This window comes from Scyliorhinus torazame, chromosome 6 (assembly GCF_047496885.1).
Source record: "Scyliorhinus torazame isolate Kashiwa2021f chromosome 6, sScyTor2.1, whole genome shotgun sequence".
NCBI lineage: Eukaryota > Metazoa > Chordata > Chondrichthyes > Carcharhiniformes > Scyliorhinidae > Scyliorhinus > Scyliorhinus torazame.
The window spans coordinates 87,596,509-87,611,120 of NC_092712.1; the positions used below are offsets into that span (position 1 = coordinate 87,596,509).

Here is a 14,612-nt window from a genome sequence, read left to right on the forward strand (position 1 = left end):
TGTCCACCACCAGTCACGACTGGATGTGGCAGGCCTGCAGATCTTAGATCTGTTCTGTTAATTGTGAGATAATTTAGCTCTGTCTATGACTTGCTGCTTATGTTGTTTGTCATGCAAGTCTTCCTGTGTTATAGTTTTACCAGCTTGACACCTCATTTTGCGGTATGCCTGGTGCTGCTCCTGGCATGCCCTCCTACACTAAGGTTGATCCCCTGGCTTTCCAGGGTTGCTGCTGTGTGGTCTGTTTGGTTTCTTTCCTTTTTATTGATTTTCTAGTGGTTTGATGGTACTCAGTGCTTGCTGAGCCTTTTCAGAGGGTGTTTAAGAGTCAACCACATTGCTGAGGATCTGAAGTTACATGTAGGTCAGATCAGGTGAGGACTGCAGATTTCCTTCTCTAAAGGACATAAGTGAACCAGCTGGGTATTTTATGACAATCGACAATAGTTTCATGGTCAACATTAGACTTTTAATTTCAGATATTTATTGGATTCAATTTGCACCATCTGCTGTGGTGGGATTCAAACCGGGGGCCCCTGAGTCTTCATAGAACCCCTACAGTACAGATAGAGGCCATTTGGCCCATCGAGTCTGCACCGACCGTGTAAAAAACCACCCTACCTAGGCCCCATTCCCTGCTCTGTAATCTCACCCTCGGGGGCAATTTAGCATGGCCAATCCAACTAACCTGCACATCTTTGGACTGTGGGAGAAAACTGGAGCACCTGGAGGAAACTCATGCATACACAGGGAGGAAGTGCAAACTCCACACAGACAGTCACCCAAGGTGGGAATCAAACCCAGGTCCCTGGTACTGTGAGGCAGCTGTGCTAACCACTGCACCACTGTGCTGCCGAGGGTCTCTGGTTCACCAGGCCAGGGAAACATTTTTCTATGAAGAATCTGCTCACTGTTTTGCCCTGCTCCTATTCACTGCACACAACCAATCTGTGTTTCTTGCAGACCACCTACCAAAGGTTGGTGACAGGCTTTTACAGACCTTGTTTTTTTTAAAACTTTCTCATGGAACGTGGATTTTTTCTCACCAGCTCATGGACTTCCAATTCCTTCTGTCCTCTTTGCAAGCCACAGATTTCTCATAGACTTCCTCACACACCTTGGATCTTTTGTGATCGCATTGTAGACATTTAGTTTTGATTTTGTCAAGCATATTAAGCTTCATCCTTAAGCACCTACTCATGTGGGCTGGTTTAGCACTGTGGGCTAAATCGCTGGCTTGCAATGCAGACCAATGCCAGCAGCATGGGTTCGATTCCCATACCAGCCTCCCCGAACAGGCGCCGGAATGTGGCGACTAAGGGCTTTTCACAGTAACTTCATTGAAGCCTACTTGTGACAATAAGCGATTATTATTATTATTATTTATTTAAAGGCAAAAGGCTAGGTTTCCTGCCTACCTTAGACAGACTTGGTTTATCAATCAACAGACTGGCTGGCAGTTCCTTTGAAATTCAGATTAATTTTAATACCCTCTGACTTTCTCGAGTTTCAAACTAATAAAATTATTTTCTGATATTTTTAAACTGAAACCCATCCCACAACCATCCTTCCAAGAAATTCAAATGGAATCGGTGTATTATATAGCATACTAGGAATATAGGAGTCATAATTTTACAGTCGCCTGCCAGCCTCCCTGTCAGGCCCCAGTAAACCCATCCCACTTATCTTATTTCTCAGGCTCCAATGCTAATTGTGAACCTGGGTCTCCTATAGTACTGGTTGTTCCCACTGCTATTGTCTGGCAACTCTCGGAGGCAGTTTATCCACATTGAAGATGACAAGGACCCCAACTCCAACAAGATAAATGCTTGAACCACACTAAATTGGGTCAGGGGGTGTGTAGGGGCAGCATTTGGTGATGATGCAGAGTGGCTGCGACGGGATTGCTAATGCTTCTCCAGCCATTGGACGGGCCCACTGCTGCGACCATTAAATTTGTCCCATTGTTTTTGTTCCCTGCTCCAAACTCCATTTCCTGACTCTACTCCTCTCCCTGGCAACAGCCTGAGATGAAGCCAGCGTATTCACAAGCTTAATCCTGAACTTCCTGTTGCTTGCCATTTCAATTCTCCACCTTGCTCCCACTCTGACCTCTCTGTCCCTGGCCAGCTACAATGACCCAATGAAGCTCAATGCAAGCTTGGGGAACAGCACCTAATCTTTTCACTGCATTCCACAGTCTTCTGGATTCAACATTGAGTTCAACAATTTTAGATCATAACCTCTAATTTGTTTCATTTTTTTTGTTGATTCAATTTTTTTCTTGTTTCTTTCCTTATTTCTTCACCTTGCATCTGAATGACTGCTATCCATACCTTCACACCTGGGGCGGGATTCTCAGACCCCCTGCTGGGTCGGAGAATCGCCGGGGGCTGGCGTGAATCCCGCCCCCGCCGGTTGCCGAATTCTCTGGCACCGGATATTCGGCGGGGGTGGGAATTGCGCCGCACCGGTTGGCGCCCCCCCCCCCCCCCCGGCGATCCTCCAGCCCGGATGGGCCGAAGTCCCGCTGCTAGGATGCCTGTCCCGCCGGCGTGGATTAAACCACCTCTCTTACTGGCGGGACAAGGTGGCGCGGGGGGGCTCCGGGGTCCTGGGGGGGGGGGGCGCGGGGCGATCTGGCCCCGGGGGTTGCCCCCACGGTGGCCTGGCCCGCGATCGGGGCCCACTGATCTGCGGCCGGGCCTGTGCCATGGGGGCACTTTTTTCCTTCCGCCTTCGCCACGGTCTCCACCATGGCGGAGGCAGAAGAGACCCCCTCCACTGCGCATGCGCGGGGATGCCGTGAGCGGCCGCTGACGCTCCCACGCATGCGCCGCCCGGAGATGTCATTTCCGCGCCAGCTGGCGGGGCACCAAAGGCCTTTTGCGCCAGCTGGTGGGGCGGAAATCAGTCCGGCGCGGGCCTAGCCCCTCAAGGTTGGGGCTCGGCCCCCCCAAGATGCCGGAGAATTTCGCCCCTGATCTTTTTGTTTCTTTATTATATCCATTACTACTCTCTTTGACTTTTGTACCTTGAAACCTTTTGCCATTCTCTTGCTCTCTGCCCTAACACAGACCTTCTCTTTTGTTCTTCACCCCCTCCACCCTTTCACTTGCTCAGAAGCAATTATATTTCTATCTTTTCTCAGCTCTGATGAAGAGTCATCGATCTGAAACATTAACGCTGGGAGGAATTTTGCTATTTTTTTTAGCAAAGTGTCATCTCTGGCGGGAAAAACGGAGGGTAGCCCACTGACAGTATTGGCGGATTTCTTCGCCGTAATTTTAATGGACAAAGAAAATGTATGGGCTGGATCCAATTACATAATGCAAGTGGGCTGGGCACAACTTAGCTCCCCACCACAGAACTTCGCCCCGCCACCACCATGGAACCGCCCCCACATGGGAACCTCCCACGTAGGACTCTACTCATCTGTGTGTCTCCAGCAGATTCTGCTCGCCAAATGCACGTCGTGTAGGGGCCTGTTGTGTTAGGTCACACTGGCATAAATGGACAGTTTAATATGGGGGGTACTATGAGGTATAGAGGTTAAATTATATTTAAATGTATGCAAGTAAGGAGTGGGATTCCCATTACGTCATTAGTGGGAGTGGACACTGTCGATTAGGGAAACCACGCTGGCGTAAAGACCATTTTGGCACTCCTATGGGAATCTCTTTCCTTGCTGCCATTTCCATCCCCCGAAAACAGGGGAGGAATACTCCCCCTGCCTCTCTGTTTTCCTCCACAGATTCTGCCTCACCTGCGGAGTATCTCCAGCATTTGCTGTTTCAATTTCAGATTTGCAGCATGTGCAGTATTTTACTTTTATTTTGTGTTTGCAACTTGATGTCACATTTGATCCTGAATTGAGCTTCTGACCTTATATTTGCACTATCATAAAGACTGCCTATTGCCTCCTCCATAACATCACCTGACCTAACACCACTTCAACTCATCTGCTGTTGAAACCCTCTTTCATGGTTTCGTTAGCCCTTGACTATTCCAACATACACCTGAATGGTCTCCTACATTCTAGCCTTAGTAGATTTCAAGTTATTCAAAGCTTTGTACCTGCGTCTAAACTCTGACCCTATCAGCATTGTGCTTGCTGATCTATATTGACTTCTGATTAAGCAACGTCATGATTTTAAATTTCTCATCCTTGCTTTCCGATCCCTCCGTGGCCTCACGATCTATCTCTGGAATCTCCTATAGCCCTACAACCTTCAGAGATATGTGCTCTCCTCTAATTCTGGTCAGTTGAGTATCCCCGATTTTAATCGCTGCACTGTTGGTAGTCACCACTTAACCCGTCTAAATTCTAAGTTCTGGAGTATTGATCCTATACCTCTCCTCCTCTCTATCTCCCTTTAAAACTCCTTAAAACCTGCCATCTTTGACTAATGAGCCTTTGATCTTCTAATAATGTCTCCTTACGAGGCTCAACATCATGGGCTGGATTCTCTGTTTGGGATACTTGTTCTCCCGCCCAAGCTGATTCACTTGTGGTTCACATTGGCGGTAGGAGTGGTGCCGACAAGCGATTCTTTCTCCCTTTGCCATGCAACTTTATGCATGGCAAGGATCGCAAAGGATTCTGTTGCAAATCACGCCATTGGGCCACTCGCTCAAAATGATCAGAGACCCCCCCTCAGAATCCCCCATCAAAGATCCCCACCAGAATCTCCCACCAGAGATCCCCCCCCCCCAACGGTATCCTATCAGAGACACCCACCAGACCCCCCAATCAGACATCCCCACCAGACCTCCAGATCACCAGATCATAGTCGCCCACCCCCCCAAGATCAGAGAACCCCCCCACAACAGAGATCCTCCCTTTAGCTTCCAGGCAGGGGTGACTGATGGGGGCGAGACAGGAGCTCTGTTATAGGGGGGGGTTCTGTTATGGTGGGGGGTCTCTGATATGAGGGGCCTCTGTTTTGCGGGAGTCTCTGTTATAGCGGGGTTCTCTGAAATGGGGGAGTCTCGGTTATGGCAGGGATCTCGGTTATGGTGGGAGTCTCTGCTATGGCGGGCGTCTCTGATGAGGAGTTCTCTGTTATGGAGTGTTTTCTTTAATGGGGGGTTCTTTCTTATGGGAGTCTCTAAATTGAAGGGTTCTCTGCTTTGGGGGTCTCTCATCTGGGGGGGAATCTCTGATTTGGGGGGGGGTTCCCTGTCTTGGAGGGTTCTCTGATATGGGGGGGTCTGTAATGGGTGGTTCTCTGACATAAGGGATTCTCTGTTATAGGGGTGTCTCTGTTATGGGGGTGTCTCTGTTATGAGGGGGTCCCTGATATGAGAGGTCTCTAATATGGAGAGGAGAGTCTCTGATATGGGGGTCTCTTATATGGTGGATTCTCTGATCTGGTAGGGACCTCTGATTTGGAGGGTCTGGTGGGGGTCTTGGGTTGGGGTCTCTGATGGGGGTCTGGTGTGGGTCTCTGATGGGGGACTGATGTGGTTCTCTAATGGGGGATCTTGTTGTTGTCTCTGATGAGGAATTTTGATTTGTGGTCTCTAATGTGGGATCTGGTGGATGTTTCTGATGGGTCTGGTGTGGTCACTGGTGAGGTTCTCTGTTGGCGGGATGGGGGGTGGAGTGGGCAGGTGTTACATTGCGGGGGGAGAGTGGACACTCTGATGCACTTTGGGGCACCGATCTTAAATACTTAGCCCACTGCATCAGGATCACACTGGCAGTTAATTGCACCAATCCACACCTGCATGAATCCAGGCCCAGAGGGCCGGAGCATCATGGAGGCGTGCAGAATCCGGTGACCAACCCATTAATAATAATCTTTATTGTCACAAGTAGTCTTACATTAACACAGCAATGAAGTTACTGTGAAAAGCCCCTCATCGCCACACTCAGTCGCCTGTTCGGCTACACGGAGGGAGAATTCGGAATGTCCAATTCACCTAACAGCACGTCTCTCGGGACTTGTGGGAGGAAACCGAAGCACCCAGAGGAAATGCACACAGACACGGGGCAAATGTGCAGACTCCGCACAGACAGTGATCCAAGCGGGAATCGAACCTGGGACCCTGGTGCTATGAAACAGCAGTGCTAATCACTGTGCTAACGTGCAGGATGAAAATACATAATTTTGATTCATTTTATTCTCCCACTGGCGCGAGACATGAACCTCAATGCTGCCGCCAGCAGGGGTCTGGAGCACCGGGCACTGAGCATGTTTTTTCCCCTCACATGGAATTCTCCACCGCATTGAGATCTCAGTAACCGGCAGCAGGCAGCGGAAAATCCTCCCATGTTTTGATTTATAATTCTCCTGTGAAGTAACTTGGAACATTTTATTATATGAAAGGGAATGAATAAATATAAATTTTTGTTGTTGTGGCTAATGATTTTTGCGACTTTGTTTCGAAATAAGCTTGACGAAGTAATCTCAATTTTTAAACCATTTACTATGAGCATATTTTATGTAACAGCCACTATGTCACAGCTGGGCAAAAATGCATTGCCCAAAATTTAATGAAATGAAATGAAAATCGCTTATTGTCACAAGTAGGCTTCAATGAAGTTACTGTGAAAAGCCCCTAGTTGCCACATTCCGGCACCTGTTCGGCGAAGCTGGTATGGGAATTGAACCGTGCTGCTGGCCTTGATCTGCTTTACAAGCCAGCTATTTAACCCACTGTGCTAAACCAGCCCCTAATGTCCTCCACATGGGGAGTTTGGTGGCAGGCAGGTATTTGATCGGGCAGGTGAGTGGTCGGTGGCACTCCTACTGTCAGCCATATCTCTGTCCTGATTAAGCCCTGGGTGGAAGACCCAGGTGGGGACAGCACTGCCAATTCACTCAGCAGCAGGTAGGGTCTCATCATGCAGGAAGACCAAAAGACAAACTCGGTCGGGATTGCTTGTGGGCTTCCAGGGTGGATTTCTCATTCAGAGACACTTGGACTGGGATTTTACAGCCCCCGGCGGCACATTTTCTGGTTGTGGAGCTGGCTCGCCATTGGCCACCAGCAGGATCTTAGTTCCGCTTAAGTCAATGGCCATTTGCATTGCTTGTCGGCTGCGCCGTTGGGACATCTGCCCTAGCGGGGGTAGGGCATCAGCTAGAAGGGCCGGAAACTCCCACCCTCAGTACCTGGTCAAGGTACCTGACATTGAGAAGAAGGGGCGGGGTGCTCACTGAGCCATCCCCACCTGGGCTTCCGACTCTTCCTCCTCGTGACCCACCGACCCCCACATCACTCACCTTTGACCTGGCTCTCTTGACGATCCTGGGCCTTGGGATGGTGCATTGCTGGCAACAGTAAAGAGTTGGCAGCTCTTAGTGGGCAGGACTTCCACCCGTGGGGCATTGATCCTGGGGTAGATCTGCCCAGTTCAGTGGCTGATTGTCTGGTCGCCTGCATTAAATTCTGCCCTTTGTTTCTATTATTGTGGGGTGGCAGATACTGCTAGAAAAAAATTCAACGACAGTTTTGTTTCCAAAGCCGTTAATAATCAACACTCGCTCTCTGATTTCCTCCTTTCATGTCCATCTAATCCGTGTTAGCAACTTTTTCTAATGGTAGGTTCTATAAGCATGATTTGTGTGACGATTTTAAAATGGTGTCTCCCCTTTAGTATGTGTCTTACAATCTGTTCTTTTTCCCCTTTCTCTCCCTTTATCTCTATTGATCAGTAATTATCTGTTTTTCTGTACTACAGGTGTGTGCAATACAGACAACTTCAGTGTACTCTCTGTCACATTAGATTATGGTCCTTTTGGCTTTATGGATTTCTATGATCCTAGTAAGTATCTTTTTTTCTCCTCTGCAAAACATCTATTAAACTGTACTTTTAATAGCATAGTTGTAACTTTTCTGAGGTTCCGTGCCATCGTCAGGGTGTAACACACAGCTTGTACAAAGGGAAACTGCAGTTGAGTTCTTTTGCAGATCATACTGTTGCATATTTCACACTATTTAAAATTGATATTCATCTTGGCAGAGACAGAAATGAAGGCATTACAATTTGGCTTCCTGTCCTCGGCTAGGAAGGAAAAATGTAATTGTGACTTTCAATTCTGATTGCTATCCAGTGATCATCAGTGCATGTTAGTATATTGGTTGTAGATAGAATTGGCTTCAGCTGTGTTGTTTGTCTCCATGCACAATCACAGCTCCCCCCCCCCCCCCCCTCTCAGTTTATGAATTCAACTAGCTGATTCTGTCTTACTCAAGCATGAAAATAGTCATTGAGGTATGTACTAGAGGGATGTTACTGAATGTAGAATTGTTCTTAACTATGAGTCATTGCCTATACAGACTTGTTATCCTGTATGAGTCATTACCTTCAGGAAAGGAAATGAGAAAGACAAATTGAACAAATGCATTTGAAGATAAAATGCTCCAAATTACATTTGGGTCATGGGGATTATATATATATATATATATATATAGAATGAACGCACCATGTGCTAGAGAATAAAGTGAAGGAGCATTTATTTTTTTCAACTTAATTGTGGTTAAAAGAAGGGGATTATGTATTTTTAAAAACTATTTTATAATGTTCCTGTTAATGGGTATGTAAACAAATTCTAATGTTTCCTGAACCAGATTTTGTGCCAAATACATCTGATGATGAAGGTCGGTACAAGATAGGGAACCAAGCCAATGTTGGGAGATATAATCTCGACAAATTGAGGAAGGCTCTGACTCTTTTATTGGACTCTAAACAACAGCTGTCGTGAGTAGTACTTATAGTCATCTATGCTGGCTGACTTCCCAACATGATAAAATGACCAGGAGTTAAGCAGTATTTTCCTGTTTTAAAATTAGGCTCTAAGAAATGTATACACAAAGTATTTCCTCTAATGTGAACTGGGAATTATAATTAGGAGCAATCTTAATCCTGTTTATGCTGAAACATGTAATGGTAAGGGTAATTGTAAATTTAATGCATTGTTGTCCTGAATTAAAAATGGTGGACTGAATGAAATTGAGGATGTGCCAGAGGCCAACATTCCATGCAATTATCAGTGAAAACATTTTACTGAAAAAATTATTCAAGTTATTTGGAGCAGTGTTTCTTCATGTTTAGTCTGGATTTTGATATCAGATTGAATAGGTATATCTCTTTCAGTTTAACTCTCCACACACACCTGGAATACATCTTCCAGCAATTTTCTGGAAATTATTTCTCTTCCATGCCATGATTGTTTGATAAGCTTGCATATTTTGGTATAATTTTGAATGAACTGATTTCTTAACTGAACTCATGGAATTTAGAATGCAGAAGGAGGCCATTCGGCCCATTGAGTCTGCTCCAGCCCTTGGAAAGAACACCCTACTTAAGCCCAAGCCCCCACCCTATCCCCGCATACCCAGTAACCCGACCTAACCTAAGGGGCAATTTAGCATGGCCTATTCACCTAACCTGCACATCTTTGGACTGTAGGAGGAAACCAGAGCACCCGGAGGAAACCCGCGCAGACACGGGGAGAAAGTGCAAACTCCAACAGGCAGTCACCTGAGGCTGGAATTGAACCTTGATCCCTGGAGCTGTGAGGCAGCAGTGCTAACCACTGTGCCAACATGCGCCCACTCTTATTAAATAAACAATATGCCCCATGGTCATAACCTTTATCCCACGTAACCAAAAGAAGATTTTTATACAGCAACTTTTTAAAAACAATTTGCTACACTGTACCAAAATCTGTGATGATAATCTACTAAATACTGTGTTATTTAATTTACAGTTCCTCTTTCCTGTAATGTTTTAAATTAGGATTTTTCAAACTGGGAGTTGCGACCATGGGTGGGTCATGGGCGGGTGTCGGGGGGTCGCGGAGCGATCAGTCGCGGCGTTCCCAAATGTGGGGGAAGCGCCCAACGCCCACAACCAACTTTTAAGAATGCCAACTGCAACCAACTTTTCTGTTGCGAATGCCGGTCGCAATCGGCCTTTAAATGCAGATGCTGGGGTCTTTTCGCTAGATGCAACAACAGAGAGCAGGTCATGCATGGCACATACACTGATGTCCGTGCTTTAGGCACAAAATCACGAAGGAGAGATTCCTCCATTTTGTAGCTGCCAGCAAGCAAGCAACAGGACTGTTAAGAGCTGAAGATGGGTCATTTTATAATATGGAAGAGAGGGCCAGAGACACAAGCAGGCCTGGATCTCACAGTTGAATCTGCTGGAGAGAGCTGCCTAGGAGACTCAACAGCAGGACAAAGCAGTGCTGATGTGAGTGTATACAGCTCTCCAGGGCTTCTCGTGAACAACCCATTAAGAAGAAACTGAAATCGAGAACAAAGCAGGATAAAGATGATTTCTTGAGATATGACTTTGTTAATTGAGCCAATGCAAATCAGGATACAAAGCCCATATGTGTTATATGCAGGGAATTCCTGGCAAAGTAGAGTTGGATGCTAACTATGTCTTACCTTGCAGACATCTTTTCAATTCTAAACAAACTGAACTTCAAATTGCAAGGTAAGGACGATGATTGCTTTCAGCACAAAACTACTACTTGTTCCCCATATTGCTACACACATGGAAGAAAACAATATTAGTGAGGGAACTGTCAATTAACTGGCAAGCCTTATTTAGCCACATCTGGCTGCACTGATCAACAGTTTTTGTCGCTACTTTCGAGAGGAGAAGTTTCAGATTTTAAAAGAGAAGACTGGGGTGAAAAAGTAATTTAAGTTTGAGACCCCAGATCAATTATTAACTTACAGCTGACTCCAAATGAAGAGACTGAACTTCTGCACCTCACCTGTGACACCACATTAAAAACACGGCACAAATCCATGAGGCTGTCAGCATTCTGCAGTAGCGTCTCCGAGGAGTATCCAGTGGTGAGTAAAACAAACATTTTGTTGCTATTGCCCTTCACAATGACCTACATGTGTGAGGTTGGAGTTTCGGTCCTCACAAAGATGAAGACAGCACAAAGGAACCGGCTGAAATCTGCGCCTGGTATGCACATTGCCCTCATCTTCAGTGAACTGTTGGAGTGAGATTTAACCTTACGCAGCGGGTAGTGGGTGCCTGGAACTCGCTACCGGAGGAGGTGGTGGAAGCAGGGACGATAGTGACATTTAAGGGGCATCTTGACAAATACATGAATAGGATGGGAATAGAGGGATACGGACCCAGGAAGTGTAGAAGATTGTTGTTTAGTCGGGCAGCATGGTCGGCACGGGCTTGGAGGGCCGAAGGGCCTGTTCCTGTGCTGTACATTTCTTTGTTCTTTGTTTGAGATTGTGAGGACCAAGCAGGCTCACCAGTCACATTAAAGGTAAACAAAAATTGTGCGTCATGAAGGTCTGCTGGAGTGGGTTGCGAAAGCCAGTCGGCTTTTGTCCCGAAGGTCAGCAGGTTGGTAAAAATGGGTCCCGGGAAAAAAAACTTCGAGAAACGCTGTTTTAAATTAATAAAATATACTGCCTATTGTACTCTCAACCATAAAGAACAGCATGAAGGCAGCACGGTGGCGCAGTGGTTAGCACTGCTGCCTCTCAGCGCCGAGGTCCCAGGTTCGATCCCGGCTCTGAGTCATTCTCCGTGTGGAGTTTGCACATTCTCCCTGTGTTTGCGTGGGTTTCGCCCCCGCAACCCAAAGATGAGCAGAGTAGGTGGATTGGCCACACCAAATTGCCCCTTAATTGGAAAAATGAATTGGACCTCTAAATTTTAATAAGGAAAATAAATATAAAGAACAGCATGATTCAGCCATTTGCTCACTCTGACAAGTGAGTCATTGGATGAGCCCACTTATTCCATTTGTAGTTCTACCTTTCAGTTTGCTTTTTATGTGGATTCTGTCTGAGTGTACATTTTTTCAGAATCAGCCTTATAATTCAGAAATGTTCTGATAAACAGATGTTTCCAGCGTTAGAACAAGGCATTTATTCCACAAGTTATACATTTTTTTAACATAGTGGATTTTATGCCAGTTTTCCAGTATGTTGGTTGACAATAACTTTTGATGGCTTCTGTTTTTATTTTTAATTATTTGGATGTGACCTTTGTGCTCATCAAGATGGGAAAGTAACGTTTGCTAATGTTCGGAAATTGTTCAGATATGCCAGTAGAAAGCCTAGAATTTCCATCTCAAGTAGCTTCCTACTGACCTATCTCTGGTGAACCCAACTCCAGTTCCCTGTCCAGGGAGAGGGAATTTGTGCCTTAGTCTCCAATATGGTTTGCGGGCCGGTTTAACTCAGTTGGCTGGACAACTGGTTCGTTGTGCAGAGCGAGACCAACTGCACAGGTTCAATTCCCACACTGGTTGAGGTTATTCATGATGGTTCCGCCTTCTCAACCCTGTCCCTTGTCTGAGGTATGGAGATCTTCAGGTTAAATCACCAGCAGTCAGCTCTCCCCCTCAGGGGAAAGCAGCCTATGGTCAGCTGAGGCTATGACGATTTTGCATTTTATAGTACGGTTAACCACACCAAAATATAGATTAGTTTAAACAATTCATTGTTTATTTTGCATCAGTGCAGCTCAGACATGGGGAGCTTTTAAATATGAACTTGGGGGTTTTAATTTTATGTTGGGTGGGGTTTGGGGGAGGTGAGGGGGGAGACATTTGCAGTCTGGTCGATGCTGGTTGGGGGTGATGTTGGGGAGACGGGTTAGTTTTCTGATGGTGGCTGGGGACTGTTTTTTGTTTGGTCGTGTTGGGGGATTTGGTGGCCATCTTGGGTGGTCCTGGTATCGGCTCTCCTTGAATGGTTGCTGACTACCTCACGGGGTGGGAATATCTGACCCTGATACGGGAGAGGGTAGGTGAACCCCCATCCAGCAGGTCACATGGAACGTGAGGGTGTTGGTAAAAAGACCTAGGGTGTTTGGGCACCGCAGGGGGTCAGGGGGCTGATGTGGTGCTGTTGCAGGAGACCCGCTTGCAGGTTGAAGATCAGTTGAGGTTGCGGAAGGGTTGAGTGGGGCAAGTGTTTCAATACGGTTTTGACAGTACGGCCCAGGGGGCAGGGATCTTGATTCATAAGAAGGTAGCTTTTTCGGCAGCTAAGATATTGACGGATCCGAATGGGGGATATGTTATGGTGAGCAGGTTGTTGGTGGGTGCCCCGGTGGAGCTGATCAATGTATATGCCCCAAATTGGGATGACACAGCTTTTATCAAAACGTTGATGTAATTGATTCCCTATTTGGATTCACATTAGTGCGGAGCAGATGGAGGAGCAGACCCGTGGAGAGTTTTACACTCGGATGAGAAGGACTTTTCCATCAGGTATATTCTAAGATCGATGGAGGTTGGAGATGTCACTGCTGGCGGATAATGGATTCTGTGAGAGGGTTTCCTCCGCTATTGAGGAGTATCGGGGTTTAACAGAAGTGAGGAGATTTCACCTTCCACATTGCGGGAGGCTTTGAAGGCGGTAATTAGAGGGGAGATCATTTCTTGCAAGGCCCATAAGGAGAGGAGTGAAAGGGTGGAGAGACAGGTTAGTGGATGCCATCCTGGAGGTGGACCGCCATACTCGGTTAGTCAGACAGCGGAACCACTGGAAAGTAGAGAGAAATTACAGTTCAACTTTGGGCTGCTTTGACGGACAGGGCTGTGTGCCAGCTACGACGTTCAAGGAGGCTTTTTATGAGAATGGGAGAGGGCCAGACGCCTGTTAGTACACCAACTGAGGAGACAGATGGCTTCTTGGGAAATAGTGCAGGTGAAGGACTCTGGTGGTAGGTTGGTTTCTACCCCATCCAAGGCTAATGAGGCTTCCGAGGTTTTTTTACATAAGAACATAAGAACTAGGAACAGGAGTAGGCCATCTGGCCCTTCGAGCCTGCTCCGCCATTCAATGAGATAATGACTGATCTTTGTGGACTCAGCTCCACTCTCTGGCCCGTACACCATATCCCCAAATCCCTTTATTCTTTAGAAAGATATCTATCTTTTTCTTAAAAATGTTTAAAGAAGGAGCCTCAACTGCTTCACTGGGCAAGGAATTCCAGAGATTCACAACCCTTTGGGTGAAGAAGTTCCTCCTAAACTCGGTCCTAAATCTACTTCCCCTTATTTTGAGGCTATGCCCCCTAGTTCTGCTTTCACCCACCAGTGGAAACAACCTGCCCGCATCTATCCTATCTATTCCCTTCATAATTTTATATGTTTCAATAAGATTCCCCCGCATCCTTCTAAACTCCAATGAGTACAGTCCCAGTCTACTCAACCTCTCGTCATAATCAAATCCCCTCAACTCTGGGATCAACCTACTGAATCTCCTCTGCACTCCCTCCAGTGTCAATATGTCCTTTCTCAGGTAAGGAGACCAAAACTGAACCCAATACTCCAGATGTGGCCTCACCAACACCTTATACAATTGCAGCATAACCTCCCTAGTCTTGAACTCCATCCCTCTAGCAATGAAAGACAAAACTCGATTAGCCTTCTTAATCACCTGTTGCACCTGCACACCAACCTTTTGCGACTCATGCACCAGCACACCCAGGTCCCTCTGCACAGCAGCATGTTTTACCATCTTACCGTTTAAATAATAATCCATTCTGCTGTTATTCCTCCCAAAATGGATAGCCTCACACTTGGCAACATTGAATTCCATCTGCCAGACCCTAGCCCATTCACCTAACCTATCCAAAT

The 14,612-nt window shown here is 46.5% G+C and overlaps 1 protein-coding gene across 3 annotated transcripts in view; it reads left to right on the forward strand.

Moving 5' to 3' along the window:
- LOC140424881 (protein adenylyltransferase SelO-like) overlaps window positions 1-14,612 on the forward strand; it is a 132,387-nt gene that overhangs the window by 76,938 nt on the left and 40,837 nt on the right. For all 3 annotated transcript variants that reach the window (XR_011947716.1, XM_072508429.1, XM_072508430.1), the window contains exons 11-12: window positions 7,694-7,777; window positions 8,584-8,713. Coding sequence is in view for 2 of the 3 variants with exons in the window: in XM_072508429.1 (XP_072364530.1) it covers window positions 7,694-7,777; window positions 8,584-8,713 (214 nt within the window). In the remaining variant the exon portion in view is untranslated. The remainder of the gene's footprint in view (window positions 1-7,693; window positions 7,778-8,583; window positions 8,714-14,612) is intronic.